Source organism: Furipterus horrens, unplaced genomic scaffold (assembly GCF_987537825.1).
Source record: "Furipterus horrens unplaced genomic scaffold, mFurHor1.1.pri manual_scaffold_2, whole genome shotgun sequence".
In the NCBI taxonomy this organism is placed as follows: domain Eukaryota; kingdom Metazoa; phylum Chordata; class Mammalia; order Chiroptera; family Furipteridae; genus Furipterus; species Furipterus horrens.
The window spans coordinates 183,929,133-183,950,981 of record NW_028327172.1 but is presented as its reverse complement, the minus strand read 5'-3'; the positions used below and the strand labels follow the sequence as shown (position 1 = coordinate 183,950,981).

General features: G+C 41.8%; 1 protein-coding gene across 2 annotated transcripts in view; it reads left to right on the top strand.

The window, feature by feature from the left end:
* The window catches only part of CRACD (capping protein inhibiting regulator of actin dynamics), an 81,230-nt gene that overhangs the window by 973 nt on the left and 58,408 nt on the right, over positions 1-21,849 (top strand). Inside the window, exon 2 of one of the 2 annotated variants that reach the window (XM_090266838.1) lies at positions 11,779-11,825. The exons of the other annotated variant lie outside the window; for it this stretch is intronic. Coding sequence (XP_090122964.1) covers positions 11,795-11,825 — 31 coding nt within the window. The 5' untranslated portion in view covers positions 11,779-11,794. The remainder of the gene's footprint in view (positions 1-11,778; positions 11,826-21,849) is intronic. 2 annotated transcript variants of the gene reach the window in all.

The following is a 21,849-nucleotide window of genomic DNA, read 5'->3' as shown; positions in this document are numbered from 1 at the left end:
AACACGATGAGGTATTCCTCCTGATATCTCTGCTTCTAATTTCATTGAGGAATTTTTATTTCCAATTGAAATCTAGCACTTCTCTTATTCATTCAATAAGTGAATATATAACTAGCAACTGCTGTGTTCCAGGCATAGTTTATAGATGCCAGGAATATAAAGATAAATAGGATGTGGACCTTGCCCTCCAGGAGCCCACTGTTTAGTGAGGGAGACTGACAAATAAACTGGTGACTACAATAAGCTAAATGCTATTTAGGGGGAACACTGGGTGCTACGAAAATACATAGGTGCAGCTCCTGATCAGTCTGTGGGAGAGCTCTGGGAGGTGATCAAGGAAGGCTTCTTGTAGGAGCTGATGCTGGAACTGAGTCTTGAAGGATAAGTAGGAGGCAGCCAGAGGAAGAAGCTGAAGAAGGTGTGCCATGTACATGGCCTAACATGGGCAAAAATAAGAAAGTGAAAGAGTCCAGGTTCTTTATGCCAAATTATAGTTTTTATTGTTCCTAAAAATTATCTTTCAGAAAAAAGAGAGTTAACTTATCTGCAGGTCTTTAAAAACATTTTATATTACAGAGCACTCTCTGAATTACTTTATTTTGAACCACATAGAATTATTTAGGAAAGACATAATAGCCTCTGTCACTGCTGGTTTGTATGCTTATAGAGGTCATTCAACAAAGGAACCAAAGAGCTCTGGGTGAGTAACTCAGTTGGTTAGAGCACCATCTTGATATGCCAAAGTTGCAGGTTTGATCCCTGGTCAAGGCACATACAAGAAGCAACCAATGAATGCATAAATAAGTGGAACAACAAATTGATGTTTCTGTCTTTCCCTCTTTTCTCTCTAAAATCAGCTTTAAAAATATTTTTTTTTCAGATTTAATGTGTTTTATTGATTAAAATATTACATTTGTGCCAATTTCCCTTCCCTCTGCTCCCCTCCACCCAGTGGCCCCCCTCCCTCCAGTTGTCCCCCCCTTTTAGATTATGTCCATTAGTTGTGCATACAGTTCCTCCCAACCTCTCTCCGTCTATTCCATTCCCTCCTACCTTGATCCCCAATTCCTATATCATCTCCCTCCCTTTCCCCATTCCCCCTCCCTGTTGACCTCCCCCCAATATGCTTCCCGTACCCACAGTTCCTTTTCCACTCTCGTTGCCTATTTAGTTTGCCTTTGTTTCATCTCCCTAGCTTCTGTTTTTTTTTTAAACCAGTCCCTTTAACATCTCATATAACAGTGGTTTGGATCTAATGAACTCTTTCAGTTTTATTTTGTCCTGGAAACACTTTCTCTGTCCTTCTATTCTGAATGACAATTTCGCTGGGTAGAGTATTCGTGGTTGTAGGTTTTGGATTTTCATTACTTTGAATATTTCTTGCCAGTCTCTTCTTGCCTGTAGGGTTTCCCTTGAGAAGTCAGCTGATAGTCTAATTGGGACCCCTTTGTACATAATTCTTTTCTTCTCTCTTGCTGCTTTTAAGATTCTCTCTTTATCTTTAATTTTTGACATTTTGATTATAATGTGTCTTGGAGTGGTTCTCCCTGGGTCCAGTCTCTTGGGAACTCTCCTTGCTTCCTGGACCTGCAAGTCCATTCCCTTCCCCAAGTCTGGGAAGTTCTCCTTTATTATATTTTCACTCAATTTTTCAAGTTCTAGTTCATCTTCCTCATTCTCTGGCAAACCAATGATTCTTATGTTGGGCCTTTTATAGCTGTCCCAGAGGTTTCTGATCCTTTCATTGTTGCTTCCCATTTCCTCTCGCTGCATTGGTTGACTGCTTGTTCCTTCTCCATATTCCAGTTTGTTGAAATGAACTCTGGATTTTATTTCCTTTCCTTCTGTCTCGTATGCGGTTTTGTTCCTTTCGTTATGAAAGTTTTTCGCTTCTTTCATATCTTTTTCCTGCTCTTTTGTGAATTCTGTAAGCCACCTGATAACAATGGCCCAGAACTGAGCCTCTGACAGGTTTCTTATCTGTTCATCTGTCAGGTTCTCTAACTGCTGTCTGGTGAGCTGCGCCACCAGGATTTCTATAGTTGTCTGCCTCATTTTGACAGATGCGTTTTGTTTTCTTGGGCTGGCTGTCGGGGGCAGTGCCTGTGTACGCGTCACAAATCAGCGACCGGCGGGCGCCTGCCTGTCCGCGACCTATTTCGCAGCCCTGTGGTGCTTTCTTTGGGGGCGGGGGTCCAAGATGGATTCACACAGTTATTCAGCTAGGAGACCGGGATCCGTCCTCCCGCCCCCCTGGGCCTCACTGTTCAAGGCGATGCGGCGGCCGCTCTCCCCAGCGCCGGAGTCGCGCACCGGCAGAGGCTTGGCGGCAGCTGGGATTCCTCGCCGGGGTCGCGCACCGCCAGGGGCTTGCGTAGCCGGGATTCCTCGCCGCCCGCCGCTCCGGGTGCAACCGCAAACAGCACTGCCCTCTTTAACTCTTACCTGCCCAAATGGCACCGCTGGTTTATAACTTCATATGTTGGGCTTCCGTGTAGTTTTATTTTCTGGAATTTCTAGTTATCCTTTGTTTTGAAGTAGTTGTATTCCTCTCTAGTTGTAGAGGGAGACCTAGCGTGTCCGTCTAAGCCTCCATCTTGGCCGGAAGTCTAAAAATATTTTTTTTTAAAGCAAAGAAATTCAATATAGATTTTATAAATATGTTGGGAGGTGGGGATGAGAAATGACTACAAGTCTTGGATATCATTGCAAATAAGCCTTTTAAAAATCACTCTAAAATGAAATACAATTAGTGGTTACTTTGTGGAGAATCATGAGTATATGCCCACAGGATGAACGGAAAAATAAAACTGTTCTTATTTTAAGCAAATTGATGTCTGTGGCTTGAGATAAAATTTCCAGTGATAGCATCATGTACAGATGAAAAAAATATTTTTAGTTTCAGGATAGTAGAGTAACAGTCATTTTCACTTCCTTCTCCTTTTTTGAATCCCATAAAGAATAAAGAGAACAAGAAACAGAAAGGCAGATGTCATTTCTGAGGCTGCTAGGAGATGTGTGTAACCCTGAACTAGAACTTGTGAAGACTGAAAATGAGTGACGGAATGGCAAGAAAGTGAAAGGTCAAGTCTAAGTTCCCACAATACATGTACCCAAAGAACCCATGAAAAGCTTAGAAACGAAGGCATCAGGGACCACAGGAGACAGGGGCAGTGTGGGAAGCCAAGAGCAGTGATTTCAGGAGAAAGTCTGTCCAAGGAGCAACTGTACCCCATTCCACACAGACAGGTAACAGGCCTCCTCCACCCCCACATAAAATCAGAAGTTTATTCTTTGGAGAAGGTATAGCAGAGGACAACCAGACTCTGAGATTTCAGGCACAGAGGAAGTGGGAGTGAGGAGCCCTAGTTTGTACACTTGACAGTGAATACCAGCAGCCTGGATATGCAGAAGTTTGAGGACCCACCCTAGAGAAAATGAACCACCAGAGAGAAAAACCTGGAATTATTGACACTTGAGAGTCCTCAAGTAGAGAAGACTTCAGTGTCCCCCAGTATCTATTCTCCCTCTTACCCTTTTTACTAATAGAATGCCCCAAGTTTTGACAAGGAATCTGGCTGCCTAGATAGGACTACATTTCCCAGGTTCCCTGTAGTGAGATATGACCACTATCTAAATTCTTATCAGTGGTATGAACAGCTTCTACTTCACCCTCTTACAAGAAATTTGCTTGTCTTCCTGTTTTTTTTATTCCCTTCAAGGGCAGGATGTGAGTGTGATGCTGGTGAGGCAAGGATAGGACTCTGGGGACAGTGGAGCGGCAAATAGAATAGAAAGAGCAGTAGCACCCACTTGTCCAGCATCACCCATCAACTGTGGAATGTTAAAAGAGAAAGAAATGAAATCGGACTTCTTTGAATCACTCTGTCTGGGGGTCTCTTTGTTGTAGCAGTTTAGCTTTAACCTAACTAACGTGTTTTGTATTTTTAAAAAACAAACAAATAAAAACATGTGGCTTTTTGTCTGAATACTCTATAGTAAAGCCCACCAGTTCATACCACGTGCTAGCTTCAAAACAGCTCTTTGGTGCTTCATTATTAAATATGAATGGACAGCCAAGAATCAGTAGCTATCTGATTAAAGCCTCCAGCATGAAAGGCACAACCCAAGTGAAGAAACAGGGAAAGGGAACTCAGAGGAATCAGAAGCATGCAGGGAAGGAAAGAAGACTTCAAAGTAGCCAAATCCTCAGAGATAAGTGAAAGACAGTGCCTACATGAAAAAAAAGAGCAGGATGTTATTCATTCAGGGAATAAAAAAGAACTCTTGGAAATCAGTCATTTGAGTCAGTTCTCTTAGGTTCAGTAAAAGCCTCAGAAACCCCCACCCAATAAGTTGATTAGCAGGAAGTGAAAACCACAAACAATGACTATTGAGGAGTCCAGTGAAAAGTTCCTCAGATCTTGCAAAACACCAGTAGGAGGTAGAAAATTTTTTACTTCCTTATTTTGTTCTTCTCCCCAGCAACAGACCCAATAAATCACCAAGTGCCTTCTCCCCAGCAACATACCCAACAAACCACCAAGTGCCTCGTTGTTCCCACCATTGTGCCCGCTGTTACCCCCAGACCCAACCTTGTTCCTGCCGTTAGCCCCAGGCCCAACCAATCACTAGGCTTCCCGATACCCTGTTCCGGTCATTCCCTATCCCTCCCTTTAAAACCTTGTTAGTCTGTACGCCAGTTGCTGTTCTCTCCTTTGAGACAGCCCAGCAGGTTCCTCTTAATAAACCTTGCATCTCAGAGTCCTTGGTTTCAGTTTTTACTATCTCTAATAAGATCAATCAACGGTTGGAAAATAAAGTTGCAGAAATTTCCCAAAAAGTGAAATTAAAAACAAAAGGATGGGCAATGGTGAGAAAAATAAATGGAGAATATTACACTAAGCCTGACATATTACTAATGTGAGTTTCAGGAAGAGTGAAAAGAGAAAATAGCTAGGGTAATTATCAAAAATAATTTGTATATTATTGATTTATAAGATGATAGAGTTGAGTAATATAGTATTTCCAGATTGATAAATTATTTAAATATATAGGCCTAATTAAATTATAGTATTTTAAATTAATATATTTTAAGAACACATTTAACTGTAATTCAACTAAATCCCTAAAATATTATGTAAGTTGACCAAAAAGTGAAAAAAATGGGGTCAGGAAGAGAGAGTAGCTTTGGCTGCTATCAAAATTCACAAAATGATGATTCCCCAGGACTGGGAAGGGAGTTCATATGCTGGCCATGGTGGTGTAGGCCTGATAATGATTCCCAGGTTTCTGAAATGAGTGCCTGAGTAGCTCATGGTGCCAGTTCCTGGTGTAATCATCAGATGTTTAGTAAAGAGTGTGATGAGTTTAGTTTTAGCATACTGCATTTGACATCCCAGTAAAGGTTTAGTCTACAGATATGAAAAGCAAAAGCTTTTATTAGCTTTTGGCTTTTTTTTTTTTTTTTTTTAACCATATACAGAACTAAAATTCAACTGCTATACATTGGTTTGGTTGTACTGGTTGGTAAAGTTCAGAAACACTCTTCACTTATTGGCAAATACTCCAGACTCACATCTCCCAACTCCCTGAATGCCTTGCTCCCCCAGCACCCTACTGTGGTAAGCCTTCCTGGAAACCCCCACACCACCCCACAGCCCAGCAACTAACAGGTTAACTAGCACATGGCCCAGAAGTGGGCCTCCAGGACCCTGCCCTTGACTGTAGCTGCTCTTTCTGCTCTAATTGTCAAAGTTTTTCATTTAACTCCTGCTCACAGTTCCTGAAGGCTGAACACATTTTCCACATATCCATGTGCTTAGTCTGTGTCATCACTCTCCACAAACCTAGTACCAGCCCTTTCTGAGTCCCTGGCACATTGCTCTGGCAATCTGATCTGCTCACTGTGCCCTGACTCCCTCCATAGCCTCGCCTTCATGTCTTTGTGCTCGATAGTCAGGAAGAGTTTGCCCTAAATTTGGAGTTCTAGTCATCCTTCGAGGACCTGTTCTTTTTTTTCCTTCTACCAGAAAGCCTTCCTTTTCTTGAAATGATAATCCCCTTCTTGAAACAACCACCCCCGTCTCATAGAAGTACTGCTTCCCATCTTATATCAGGGATAGCTTAATATTTTCCACAAAGTCTTTTTCATAGTGGATAGGAAATAATTGCTGAATAAATGAAAGTTTGAATCTAAATTAAAGGCCTCTAGCAATTGTCTTTGGCATCTAGTTGCTAACAGTTTCATCACTTCTTTACAATGGCTATGTGGAATAATTTTAGATTCCCCAGTAATCTCTCTGGGTCTGATTTCTGTAATATATTACTGCATGCCTAAGTAAATAAATAAGTAAATAAATAAAACAACCCAAAACAAACAAATGCAAAAATATTTGCTGATTTTTGAAGGAAAGCTTTTGGTACTCTCAACTTGTGTTTTGGTCATCTCTCTCTACTATAAAATGGTGATGGTAATTTTCCATTTTCTGGTCTGACTTGAATTTAATGAATCTATCTGAAATGCTAGAGCAGAGCTTTTTCTTCTAAGGAGTGTGGCACTATTTGCTGGACTGCAGCAAATCAAGCTCCCTTTGTGATACTGGCATCAGAGAATGAGTCATTGCTTTGGCTGGGACAAGTGTTTCCTGAAGTCATATTCAAGAGCAGAATACCAAGGGTACCTTGCTACCTGTAATCTCTCTCTCACACTCACCTTCCCCTTGCCCTTCATAGAAGTGGAGTTAAAATCAAACTTCCAGTGTTGGGTTGAGCTTACAAATCATTTGCACTTAACGTCATCGGTATCTAGAGAGATTTTCTTTTCCTAGCATACATCTAATTGCTTTTTCTCTCTTCTTTTCAGTAAGACTCAGGCAAAATATTGGCTCTGGTCTGTTCTGATCTGTCCCCACGTGAGGACTCTGACTCATGTATTTTGCCCGGAAGCAGTGTCTGCTATTTGCCCAAGGTAGATTCTGATGGAGAGAGGCATGGGCAGGAGGCATTGGCCGAGGCCTGCAGAGTCCATAAGGCCTTGATTGCCTGCCACACCCTGTTGGCCTGAGCACCCAGCCAGATCTCCCCCTCTGCAATGCAGTTCTCAGCAAAGCTTTGTCAGATAGAGGGGAAATAAAACTTCCCAGGAACGCTCTTTTCCAATCCTCTGAAGCTAGAAAATGCTGAGTGGAACTAAAGTATCTAATCTCTTCCCTCTCTCTTCCCCTCTTTTTCACTGATAACCTCTTCATGGAAAGGTTGTATGTATTTTCATGTGGGGCCATAGGTGGGAGGTAAGAGTAAATGAAGCTAATTGAGGCAGAGATTACTCATAGGGCAGGAAGGGAGGCAGGCACGGTAGCGTGGAGGGCAGTTATTCTGTTGTACAGTTTCTCATAGCAACCGTCAGGCAGAATCCTGAGTGGAGGACTCCATTGGCTGTTTTCATCTTTACCGGAATAAGAACCATACCAAGAGTCAGCCCAACAGTTCCTGGACCTACCCTGAGTCAGACTGGAGACACTTTCATTATAACATGCTGAATGCCCTACTGAGCTCGTCCAGTGGGCCATACTGCAGTGTCTTCAGCTAGGATAACTTACCAGATAGCGGGATCTCTTGTTTGATTGGGAAACTTGAGGCTTCAGTCAGCGCGGAAGGTAAGCACGTGAAATGTGAAGAGAAGACCCTGGACTCGTCCTCTGAAATTGGCAAGTGGGGGCTGAAGGGCGACAGGCGATCACTATTACCCTTGATGGCATCAGACAATGACTTCCAGCTTCTTGCCTCTGTGGCAGCATATTCTACAAAGGTGTATCCTTCAAGCACTCTGTTATTATTAGTAAAGTCACTCAGTTCTCAAAAAAAAATTAGAATGTATTCAGAGTTAGCCCTCTGGAAGTCCTTCCCATTCACCTGCCTTTTAATAAGCATTGTTGAATGTGAGAGAAAGGGATACGTTGTCACTAGGGCAAGGGAACTGCCTGGGATCCAAGCTTTGTGCACTATGGTGATCATCTGTCATAGGGCATGTGGGGAAAATAAGGCTAACAACCACTGGGGCATGAGACCATTTTGCAAACTATTTTCTCTTTCTCCCTTGTAAGCTAAGAGTGGGGGCCCAGATGTCATCAGTATCTTTTGAAGCTCTTGAGTCTCTCTCCTGCTAGATCCATCCTACATGATGATAGCCTTTTCTCACCTGGCTCCTGTGTTGTGACTGACTGATAATATATTGGCTACATTTGCAGTTGTGTGACCTAGCAGTTCTTGAGTGGCAGCTGCCAGGGACTCTGGAATCTAAAGAAAAGCCTGTTTTGTTTTGTTTTGCTTTCAGAGTTACATGAGGGATCTCAACTCCATTGCTCTTCCCCCATAGTCGGACACTTTTCAGTTAATAACTGGGAGAGGGAAACTCGCCTAGAGAGTTCTGTTGGGTTTTGCATGAGACGCTTTGTACTTAAAATGTGCCACAGGATTTTATCAAGATAAATAATATGGGAGAGTGGATTCTGCGGGCTGAGGACTCTATGTGGTACACCACCCAAATAAAGAAGTAAATGAATAAAACATCACAGCAGCGCCAGAAGGTGGACTAATTTTTCAAGTGGCAGGGCTGTGGGGTCCCATTAGAGACTACTCAGCTTATCATCCTGATGCAGGCTCTTCATGCAGACAGACCAGGAACATGATTTGTTTGTTTCCCACTGAAAAGTCAGAGGATGGCAGAGAACAGCACACTGCAATTTGTTTTCAGAGTGCTTCCTTCATTCAAGTTAATAGAAAATACTTTTTTTTTTAGTATTACAAATTTATTTTTAATTGTATTTTTCCATTACCGTTACTCTCCCTTATACATTCTTCCACGTCCGCGCAACTCCCTTCCCCCCACAGTGACTCCATTGTTGTTCATGTCCATTGAGTCCCTTTTCCTTTTTGCTTGATCCCTCCACCCCTTAACCCCCCCACCCCAGAGCTGTCAGCCTGCTCTCTGTCTAGAAGTCTGTCTCTTATTTTGCTTGTTAGTTTGGTTTGTTCATTAGATTTCACATATGAGTGAAATCATGAGATATTTGTTTTTCTCTGATTGGCTTATTTTACTTAACAAAATTGATTAAAGACTTAAATGTTAGACCCAAAGCCATTAAAATTCTAGAAGAAAAGATAGGCAGTAAAATCTCAGACATTGCTTATAGCAATATATTTTTTTGATATATCTCCTCAAGCAAGGGAAACAAAAGAAAAAATAAACAAATGGGACTGTATCAAATTAAAAAGTTTTTGCACAGCAAAGGAAACCATCAACAAAATAAAAAGACAACCCACAGAATGGGAAAATATATTCGCTGACACATCTGATAAAGGATTAATACCCAAAATTTATAAAGAACTTAAAAAACTCAACACCCCCCCCAAAAAAAAATCCAGTTAAAAAATTGGCAAAGGACCTGAATAGACACTTCTCCAAAGGTGACATACAGATGGCCAATAGACATACGAAAATACGTTCAACATCACTGATCATCAGAGAAATGCAAATTAAAACCATAATGAGATATCACCTCACACCTTTTAGGGTGGCTATCATCAACAAATCAACAAGCTAGTCCTGGTGAGAATATGGAGAAATGGGAACCCTTCTGCACTGTTGGTGGGAATGCAGACTGGTGCAGCCATCATGGAAAGCAGTATGGAGTTACCTCAAAAAATTAAAAATGGAACTGCTTATGACCCAATGATTCTACTTCTAGGAGTTTATCCAAAGAAACACAAAACACTAAATTTGAAAGAATATAAGCACTCCTATGTTCATTACAGCATTATTTATAATCATCATGATTTGGAAGCACCCCAAATATCTATCAGTAGATCAGTGGATAAAACAACTCTGGTACAGTTACACAATGGACTCCTACTCAGCTGTAGAAAAGAAGAAAATAATTTCTTGAAATAACTCGTACTGAGTCAGAACTGGTGTCTTCCTAGGAAAAGTCCACATTTGAGGGAATCAGTGTTGCTCATTCACCAAAGGCTGTGTTTTCAGCTGCTGGCAATCTGCTCACTTTCGATGAGCTAGAACCACAAGTCAGGTGGGAAGTAGTTATTAAATGTCTCTTTGCTCCTACCATTTAGTTTGGTCACATAAAGGGTGCAAGGAAGCAGAAGACAGGAACACTGCCTTCATGGAGCTCACACTCAACTCATCTTGAAGAGATAAGCATGGATTTTTAAATATTAAGGTGCAGTCAAGGCTCAGTGAATTATTTAGAGGCACTAAATTTTACTAAAATACCAGGCACCTACCGTGACAGTTGTCTTTCAGAGTCTACTGAAGTCTCCATCTCCACAGAGGCTCCTTGGATCATTTTACATGGAGGATGATGCCTCTCAGAACGTATCTATTTGTCCTTTCCCCAGAGCTTTGCAACACACCTGTGGAGTTCAGTGCCATTAGTAGGACATAGGTTGGTTTCTAGCCCTCCTATAAAAAAGGAAAATACTCTATCTCACGGTTCTTGGAACTCTCATTTTAAATTGTATATGTATCTATTATGGCTTGCGTATCTGATATAGTACAAACATAACTTGTTTATGTGTCTGTCCAGAATTGCGGGCAACTTGAAAGAAAGCTAACATTATTTTCTCACTATTCAGAGAACTGTCATATCCCAGTGAGAATTAATGTTCTGAGATTGGGGTGAAGTAAGATAAAGAAACCTTTTTGCATCTTTGAGAAAATCTGAGTTACTCCGAAAAACATCTAAAGCTCTTTAGCTTTCTTTTTTCCTCTTCATTCTCTTCTCTCTCCCACTTTGCTTCCATATTTCCCACTCGTCTCCTTTACTTACCTCTTTTCTCTTTTCCATAGTAACTAAGAAATGCCATATAATGGTCAACACATACCCATTCATTAATTCAATGAATTTATTTTCTTTTTTGTGGGCAACCACTCCTCGTGGTTTAAGGAATTGTAGACCCGGCCTGAGCATGACGAGCTTCCAGTGTCCTGGCCGTGCTTGTCTCTAAGTCTCAACATAAGGCTGCGTGCAGAACATGACTGTTAACCACTCAGAGGGTTGCCATGGGAATTAGATCAAAGAGTGCTTATTAAGCTCATTGTGCTTTAAAACTTGCTCTGTTTTTCTTATCGGCAATGTAATATAAGCTATCTTTAGCAGGGAGTATATAGAACCCTGCACCTGGTCCAAATGTTTTATAGACCTTGACTCTAATCAGTCAGTGTGACTCCTGAATTAGTGTATGTTACCTGTTATTGTCAAACGCCTGAATACAATAGACAATTTATGAATTTTAACCTTGTATCTCTTGTATGTATCCTCCTCAATAAAAGGCATAAGGGATGAAGGTTTGGCTGCTGGTCTCCACTAGAGAGGCAGTCACCTTCCTTCCCCCAGACATAACAAAGTGTCCTGGGTAAAAGTTTGTTCCGCCATGGTCACGAAGCCTCTGCTGGACAGAGCAACTTCCGACCGAGCCTAGGGTGTATGTGGCACCTCCGCCATACTTTTTAATTCATTAATTTTTATTTTTCAATTACATTTTACGTCCAGTGTTATTTTGTATTACTTTCAGGTGTATAGCATAGTAGTTAGACAATCATATACTTTGTAACTCAATGCATTTCTTAATACTAGCATTATAATAGCTCTTTGCCTATTTAATGTATGTTGGACGTTCTGCTAACTGCTTTATATGCTATGTTTAATTTAATCCTTATAAATTAGTAAGCTGTATATTTTTATTATCCCTATTTTACAGGCAAAAGACTTAAGAGATGATGGAACTTGCCCAAAGTCTGATACCTAGTAAGTAAGTGAATTGAGACTCAAACCCAATGTCTGACTCCAGAGCTCCTGTGCCTCGCATAGAGTGAGCTCTCGGTCAAATAGTGTCACAAAGACACACTTTCAGAATGCAGCAAAATGGTAAGAACTTGGTTTTTGAAATTAAACAGACTTGGTTTGAATCTCACCACTGCCACTTATTGCCATGTAACTCTGGGCAAAATCATTTCACCTCTCTGAGCCTCAGTTTCCTTATCTATAAAATGTGGAAAAGAACTTACAGAGTTATTGTGAGATAGGACATGTAAAATTTTAAGCCTGGCATATACCCAAAGTTTAATAAAGTTTACTAGTAGTATTATTTATGGAAAATAGCATTTGCCCCCTCTGCTATCAGCTTCACTTAATTGCAAACATATTATGAAATATCTTTGTGTCCTTCATAACCATTGGGAATTTATCATTAGTGGGTGTATCTAAAGATTTCTTGAGTTCATTCATGTCTTCATTCTGTACAGTTCTGGAAGTTGATAATAAGTTCTAAAATTTTCCATACGATGTGTGAAGGAACATTATGCAACACTTCCATTTAACAGTTTCAGAATGATCTTTTTTCAGCCTTTTGCCAAATACCCCAGGGCATCATCAGTACTTTGGATATCAGTCTAGGGAAGGCATCCCTGAGAAACTGATGGAGTGGAATAGAGTATTCCTCAACCACCTGTCTTCTGATTGGAGTGCCTGCCTAACTAGCTGGCTGGAGACCAGGCTCAGAGTTCAGAGACCTGGTTTCTTTACTCAGCATCTGACCTTGTTCAGCTAGCTTAGCTTCTCTAGCCTGATGCAGAAAGCAAGTGGTGACTTCACCATCACTCCCAACTCTTTGAAATTGTCCTGTGAAGGGCACTTGAAAAATACCAAGTGATGCCATTCAGCAGAAATGAATCTGGTGCATGCAGATTTAATTTCCTGCATGAAATTTTATATTGAAGGAATTTTCTGTTGAAAGTAGAGCATATACAAAAGGTAAAGAAGGCATAATCCTTTTTAAAGTTATGCCCCAAATTTTAAGTTTTTAAGTTGTGCTCTAAAACCAAGCTCAGCAGCCACAATGTCTTAAGTTTAATAGAGCTTTCTTTCTTCTTCAATTAGGAAATGGAAGATTTTGTTGATCTCTGAGATAAAGTTTCAGTACTTGAGAAGCTAAATAATCAAAGCCAAGTAGAGATTTCAGCAGTCCAAACATCAGCTCTGGCTCTGGCAGTGTCTGGGAGCTTAGTTAATGGCTTTGGCAGCTCTCAGCTTTTGTATGCAATGCTTTCTCATCTTCATTTAGCCAAATTGACTGCCACATATGCAATGGCTTGTGTTGATAAGTAGTTATTGACTCTTGTATGGAAATGCCTAACTTACTGGGAAGTTTGTTAATTTTTCTTGATTAGCCTTCCTCAAATATTTTTGTCTTGAATCTAAAGCAAGAAACATGTTTTATATCAGAACATGTGTGTGTATGAAGTTGTGTATACACACACATAAACATTCGTACGAGGTCTGTCCAGAAGATATCCAGCCATATAAATGAAAAATAGAAACATTTATTGAAGAGGATACAAGATACAAGAAATACTGTACATAGGACAATGATGCCTCAGTCAGCTTCAAAGTAGGCACCTTCGAACCTCACACTGTTCTCCCAATTGCCATCAGCTGCCCCATCGTATTTTCCTGAATTTCGTCTATGGTCTGAAATCTCTTCTCTTTCTAAGGTGATTTTAGTTTTGGGAAAAGCCAGAAGTCACAGGGCACCAAATCGGGGCTGTAGGGGGCCTGAGTCACCTGCGTGATTTGATGTTTCTCTAGAAACTCTGCACGAGACATGATGCATGAGCAGGAGTGTTGTCATGATGAAGTTGCCAATCACTCATTGTATCATCCCTGAAAGCCTTCTGAATCATTCAAATAGTTTTTGTGGAGGAATGTTCAAGCTTAAGGCAAAATTTGATGCAGATTCATTGCTCTATTCGCTCAGTCATTTTGAATACGATGGCCAAACAGTACACATGCTCACTCAATGGCATCTACCACCCCCACTGACTAGTACAGTGAAGTCGTCATTGTTCATACATATGCATTCCAGTCCATTCTCCTTGACTGCCTGGTTATACCAACATCACACAAACTGTTCTTGTTGTATTAACAATGGCTGGACTTTTTCTCAGATAGATCTTGTATAGTCTAGAGACAAAAATTTTATGAAATAGTACTCACTCGATTTTGTATTCCACTCTATTCTCTTCTACTTAGTTTCCAATGACTCCATGGCTCACTAAATTGATTGCGGGGCCCATTAAATGGGCTGTCACCCACTAACTGAAAAAAAATGGCCTTATAATTTCCCTTAGTCTAAACCTCCCTGGACTTCACATGTCCTTGAGGGAAGATTCTACACCCTCTTTCTAGCTCACCCCTAACTCCCTAGACACATATCATCATCACTCCATTGCCACTGTCGCTAAACCCTCTAGACTTCAGGCAGACAGAGCCCCATCAACTGCTAGCAGGGTTTTTTCTCCCTAGTAAGACTCCAATTTTTCTCATAGGAGGATAGAATCCTAAAAACTGTATGAATTTGAGAAACAACGTACTAATTTCTTTTTACTAAATTTACTAATTTCTCCTATTAGCTGATGTCAGAAACTTAGTAATTCCTGTGATATACCAGTGCTAGCTCAGTGTTCTGCACACAGTAGGACTGCAGTAAATGTTTGTTCACCATTCCTTGTAGTCCCACCTATGCACTGAACACTGTGCTAGACACAATAACACTGCTTCACCATAGATGGGCTGAGTTTAGTAGACAGGATATCAAGTTGTAAGATTGTTAGATGGAGTAAGAGTTCAGGTAGGGCATACATTCCTGAATATATAAGACACCAAGAAAAGCAGACAGGCAAATTGCAGGGCTAGCAAAATCTGAATCTCCTGGGGCAGAATTGGTCAGCAACTAAAGCTGTCTTTATTTGTATCATTGGCCCATAAGCCTGAGGCTATCTGGGGCCCATCTGACTTTGTCCCTCAGAGCTTTAAAAGAACTCTGAGTGACTAACATCATCTGTGATATCATAGAAGTGTGTCTGAAGGCAGGTCCACATGTTTTGCCCAGATTTGAGGCTCACCCATTAGTCACCTTTCTCAGAAAATCTCGCTGAGACAGACCCTAGGATGGCAGTGAGGTGGTGACTGTTGGGGATTCAGGTTCTAGGACACTATTCCTTCTTCATCAGCATTGCCTTTCCTAGGAATAGAGACCTGGATCCTGAGGTGAGGAGTTGAAATGACTGGGCCGTCTTTACCGACTTGCAGACTATGGTTTTGTCTCTCCCAAGCCCTGAAGGTCCTTACTTTCATTAAATGAGTACAATAGTAACAAAACCAGTGTAATATGGAGACCAAAAAGGAATGGAGAAAGCATAATGAATATACAGTAGTCCCTCTCTATATCGCTGTTCACTTATCACAGCCTCACTGTATCACGGGATTTTAAAAAATATTATATTTAATTATTTATCGCAGATTTTTCCCTATCTCGCGGGATTTTGCAGTACTGTATACATATTTGTTAAAGTTACATAGGTTTAAGAGTGTAGAATATGTTTAAGAGCATAAGTAGTGTTTATAAAAGTGTGGAAAAGGTTAATAAGGGAGTAGAAAAGGTTAATAAGGGACTGGGAGTGGTATATAAGTGTGTGGGAAGGGTTTATAAAACCTTGAAATATATATAAGTACTAAAATAAACATAAGGTTCCTACTTTGTGGATTTTCATCTATCGCAGGGGAGTCTAAAACATAATACTCATGATAAGTGAGGGAATACTGTAGTTAATAGATAATGTGTGAAAGGAGTAGTAAGGTTTATGAACCAGAATATATGTATTCTAAACTTGCCTGGCTTTTTAAAGAAACAGTTTATAGAATTTTAGAACAGGAGGGACTTTTGATAGTAGTAATACAGTTTAGTCCCCCCTGGCTGGTTTGGCTCAGTGGATTGAGCGTCGGCCTGCGAGCTAAGTCTTGCTGGTTCGATCTTCCAGTCAGGGCACATCAGAGAAGGAAAACTCTGACTCCAAAAAACCTCCGCTGCCTTGCGGCATACCTCTTCAGGGGAAAGGCTAAGGGAGTAAACCCCGACAGAAAATCCGGAGCCGGAGTCCCTAAGGCGGTTTGACGTTGTAGTCAACACCGGCAACTCCTGCGGCGCACCTGAAGCCAAGCTGTATCGACTCCGTCTTTCCCTTGGACCCTTCAGCTGCGAAGAGAGGGGGGGTCTGCTGCATGGGCAACAGCAGACCCTCCATATCACCCTGCCCAGGCTCTGTAGCTTCAGCTTCACTGGAGAGGACACTCCAGCGTCATCGCAAGATGTCGATTTAACACGGGAGGAGACAGATACCGTGTCACTCCCAAGTCTGACTGCACAGCCATTCTCGGCGGTGCAGATAGACTCTTAAGAAGCTACACCATCGTCTCTCGAGACGGACGGCTGCCGACGAATACAGGTTAGTCACCCTATTTTACAGATGTGAAACTGATTACCCAAGAAACTAGAAAATGGCATAGGTAACTAAATAAATATAGATCTTTAAGATTCTGGGGCGTATTTCCTCACCTTCACACGACCAGTTGAAATGAACATTTCTTCCTGTGAAGACATATTGTCCAGAGCAAGAGAAGGTTCTGCAGTAGGTCCAGTCTGCTGTGCAAACTGTTCTGCCTCTTGGGCCATAGGATGCAGCAGATGCAATGGTGCTTGAAGTGTCACTGGCAGCCAGGGATGCTATTTGGAGCCTTTGGCAGATCTCTCTGGGTTGATCACAGCACAGGCCTTTATGATTGTGAAGCAAAAACCCTGCCATCCTCTACAGAGAACTGTTCACCTTTTGAGAAACAGTTTTTGTCTTGCTAATGGTCATTAGTAAAAACTGAAGGCTTAATCATGGGCCACCAAGTTACCACATGTGTGACCTGAGGTGCCTGTCTTGAACTGGGTATTGTCTGACCCACCAAGACATAAAGCAGGATGTGCACAGCAGCACTCCCTTATCAAAGGCAAGTGGTATACAAGGAACACCAGAAACTAGAGGAGATGAGGAAGATTCTCCCCTAGAGCCTTCAGAACAAGTATGAGCCAGCTGACACCTTGACTTTGGACTTCCAGACTCCAGACATGCAAGAGAACACATTTCTGTTGTTTTAAGCCACCCTATTAGTGGTCTTTTTTTAACAGCAGCTCTAGGAAACTGCTACCCTTGGCTCAGCTACAATCCTGAGTCTTTTGTTTTTTAACTATGACCAAGTTACCTCATTCTCATTCTGTGTTGTACACTGAAGTTTTTTAGATGAAATTTATGACCAAAAAAAAGGAAGTGGTATATATGAGGTCAGGTTCAGGCAGGCCTCGAAGGCACATGTAAGTTACATGAAGTGGCTTACTCCTGCCACACTCATCTCTCTCCCAGTCTGCACCTATGACCTCAAGGACTGTTCCCCATGACTAGTTGACTGAGGAAGAGAAAACTCAGGCCTGGTTTATGGATGGTTTTGCATGATCTTCAGGCACCACTTGAAAGATGTAGCCCTGAAGGACAGTGGTGATGGAAAATCCCCCCAGGGGCCAGGACTTCAGTCAATGCATCTGATTGTTCATTTTGCTTATAATGAGGAATAGACAGAGGTGCAGGTATATAACAATTCATGGGTAGTGGCCAGTGGTTTGGCTCTATGGTCATGGACTTTGGAAGGAATATGAGTAGAAAATCATATTCTAGAGATCATAGAGAGGTCTAGGGAAGGGGTAGGTGGCTAGACCTCTCTGCATGGGCAGAGGATTTGAAGATATTTGGTCTCATGTGAATGCTCAACCAAGGATAACTTCCGGAGGCTTTTAATAATCAAGTCCATAGGAGGAGCCATTGTGTGGATACTTCTCAGCCTCTTTATCCAGCCAATTGTCAACAGGCCTATGAAAAATGGCCATGGTGTCAGGGATAGAAGTTATTCATGAGCTCAACAACATTGACCCATTCACCAAGGCCAATAGAGACCAACACCGAGTCCTCAGCATAGCACCATTCCCTGGGGTAGTCAGCTCCCTCTCTGATACAGATTCATTACATTGGACCACTTCCATTGTGAAAGGAATAGTGCTTTGTTCTTACTCCGGTTATGGATTTGCCTTTTCCGTGCTGCTGCCAAAACTACCATGGAGGACTTATGGGATACCTTATCCACTATAATGATATTTCACACAGACATCACTGCTGATCAAGGAACTTGAAAGACCATGCTCATGGAATTCATTGGTCCCACTACATTCCCCATCATCTTGAAGCTGTTGGCTTGACCAGATGGCTTGACCAGTTATGGTGCTGGCTAAGTTCAGTACTTTGTAGCATTGGGACTCTGTCCTCTAGGATGCAATATAAGTCAGTATCCAGTGGTGATCCTTCTGTCATTACCAGGCTTCATGGGTCCAGGAATCAAGGGATAGAAATGGGAGCAGCTCCATTCACTATCACCCCTAGTGACCCCTTAGGAAAACTTTTGCCCCGTCCCTTTACTTTAGGTTTTACTTGTCTAGAGTTCTTAGTTCCAATGGAAGGAATGTTTTTACCAGGAGACATAGCAGTGATTCAGTCCATTGAACTGGTAGTTGAGACTGCCAGAACACTCCTTTGAGCTCCTCGTGCCTCTCAATCAACAGGCAAAGAAGGGGGTTATGATACTGACCAGAGTGATTGATCCTGACTACCAATGGAAAATCAGGCTCCTTCTACACAGTGAGGGTAAGGAAGAGTATGTCTGGAAAACATGAGATCCCTCAAGGCATCTCTAGTACTCTCGTGTGCTGTGGAGCAATTAAAAGCTACAACAGCCTAGTTCAGGACACCTAATGGCCAGATTCTTCAGGAATCCGCAATTGGCTCACCTCACTGGGCAGAGGACCACAACCAGCTGAGGTCCTTGCTGAGGGCAACAGGTGGTGGAAAAGATGGCTATACAGACCAGCTACAATTACAGGACCCGGTGCAGAAATAGGGACTCCACTAGTTGTGGGTATTCTTTATTTTGTTATGAACATATTTGTGTGTGTGTGTGTGTGTGTGACAGATATTTTGTTTTCTTCCCTTTTATCCCTCTTATCACCTTATAACCTGACATAGGATTATTAAATATGAATTTTGTACATATCTCAGTATATAAGTTACAGAAGAAGGGTGAACATCACCCAGGTACTTGGCATCCTCATCTGGGAAACATGTTAGTGTATTTTCAGATGTACATGGGACATTGGTGTCATGTTAGTGAATGTTACGTTATTTTGTTATTGACTTTATTTGGAGATTAAGTATGGTTTAAGGAGATGTGTACGGGTGCCAAGTTGACAAAGGATGGAGTGTGATGATATTTGAGTGTGTCAGCTTGGCTAGACTAGTCCCCAATTACTTAGTCAAATATAAATATTGTTTTATTGAGCTGTTGCTCTGAAGGTATATGGTAGATGTAATTAAAGTCCATAATTAGTTGATTTAAGTAAGGGAAATTTTTCAAGATAATCTGGATGGGCCTGATTCAGTAAATTGAAAGGCCTTAAAAACAGAGCTTAAGTTACTCTGAGAGAAGAAATTCCACCTGTGAAGAGCAGCTTCAATCTATGCCTATGAATTCCAAGTGTCCTTCCTGATGACTTGCCCTATGGATTTCAGACTTGCTAAGCCAGCCCCCACCTGGTTTAACCAATTCTTTGAAATATATTTCCTAATATGTCTTTTACACACACACACACACACACACACACACACACACACGATCTCCTACTGGTTCTGCTTCCCTGATTAAACCCTAATTAATACAGCCTCCGACATCCCTAAAGCTTTTGTTTTATCCATCAGTGCTGCCAGCTGGGCCTGCACCAGTCCTGCAGGTGCTGGGTGTTCAGTGTTGAATTGAAACAAATTTAATGTGTTCAGCCCTCGTGTGGAGGTATCCTTTGCTGAGGCAATTTGCTACTGCACTAAGTATGCACGTCAAGGTAGCAGGCAGCTCCCCCTGCCATTATTTTCCACTCAGAGTTGGCCACTGATTCACAGCACCCTCTGAAACTGAAGTGGCAGAAATTGGCAGTGGAAAGAATCAGCACCCACACATCTTCTCTTCTAGTGTGTGGGAGAAATGTGGCCAAACACTGAGACTTCACATTAAAAATAATATCTGCCTCTGTTACTATTTCTAAATATTATTTCTTTTGGATTATTGTGAAACATTAAAGGGGGTTCTAAGACAGACCAATGGGAAAAACTAAAAATTGATGCAGTTTCAAGTAATAGAGGACCCAGGAAACAGCCAGGTCATTTTAATTGATAGGTTCTTGCATAGACCTAAGTAAGTACAAACATACTTCAGTAGGTTCTCTTCAGATATGTACAGTCAATTCTGCTATAATATGACATATGCATTGCTAAAATTCAACATGTTATGCAAAACTGCAAAAGGAAACCAAAGGCTAATGGGAAAAAATGGGATAGTAGCACAACACAAAAAAATTTATCAGTGACATTTTAAAAGGAAAGGAACCTAACTTACAAATGTAGTAGTTTCCGTATGTTAAATGGTAATGAAATGCATACATACTACAATAATAGCATTTTACCTAGAAAAAGACCTGAAGTTTGCTTGTGGACTAGGGAATCATTGGAGGGCAACAGCTTGTGAACTACTGTGAGGTGGTGGGAGGAGGGTTACCTGAACTTGGACAGAAAGCTGTGTGTGGATACACCTCATAACACAGATGGCAGTCTGGGGTAACTGGTAGATATTTGAGGGGTGTGTGTGTGTGTGTGTGTGTGTGTGTGTGAATTTTGTGAATTTATACACACCTCAGTTCAGCTGGGTGCAGTATTCTGTATTCACCTTGTGTTTCTATTGAACTATGGTTCAATCATTTTGGCACAAATTACCATAAAAGCAAGTGTGATTGCATGGCTGACTGTATTGTGTAAAGAGAGCACCATTCCCAGAGTTCTTTGTAAGTTTGGCACAAATTCATTTGGTAGCCAAGCTCAAGGTGAATGTAAATGTTTTCCAGAAATGTTGCATTTGGTTATAAAGTGCTGCCATGGACACCCCCTTTCGACCCCCCACCTCTCGGAACCTAAATATACCTTTATACAATCTGAAAACTTCTGAATTCTAAAACATTTAGGGCTGTAAGGGGACAGGGAACGTCGATCCATATTAATGTGTGTCTGCACTGTGTCGGGCATTATTATGGATGCTGGAGATGCGGAATAAATGAGACTTAGTAGTCCCTGTCCCCAGGGAACTTGCAGTCCAGGAATGATGGCATGCTTTGTGGTATTGTAATAGGTGTCTGTACATGCACAGAGAGAGAACTGAGGAGGTGTCACTCTTTCTGGCCGGAGTGTTCAAGGATGACTTTCAAGGCAATGTGACACCTGGAATGTTTGGAGAGATTGTTAGGAGTTCTCTAAGCAAGTGGAGAAAGGCATTTCCCAGTAGAAGTACGTATTTAAAGGTGTGAAGGCACAAGATCGTAAATCAGCAGGTCCAAAGTGATCTCTTTGATATCATACAACTATAATGCGGCGCACCTGAAGCCAAGCTGTATTGACTCCGTCTTTCCCTTGGACCCTTCAGCTGCGAAGAGAGGGGGGGTCTGCTGCATGGGCAACAGCAGACCCTCCATATCACCCTGCCCAGGCTCTGTAGCTTCAGCTTCACTGGAGAGGACACTCCAGCGTCATCGCAAGATGTCGATTCAACACGGGAGGAGACAGATACCGTGTCACTCCCGAGTCGGACTGCACAGCCATTCTCGGCGGTGCAGATAGACTCTTAAGAAGCTACACCATCGTCTCTCAAGACGGACGGCTGCCGACGACGATAATGTGGTGTATTAGTTTGCTGGGGCTAGATAACAAAGCACCACAGACTGGGTGGCTTGAACAACACCACTATTAATCTCACG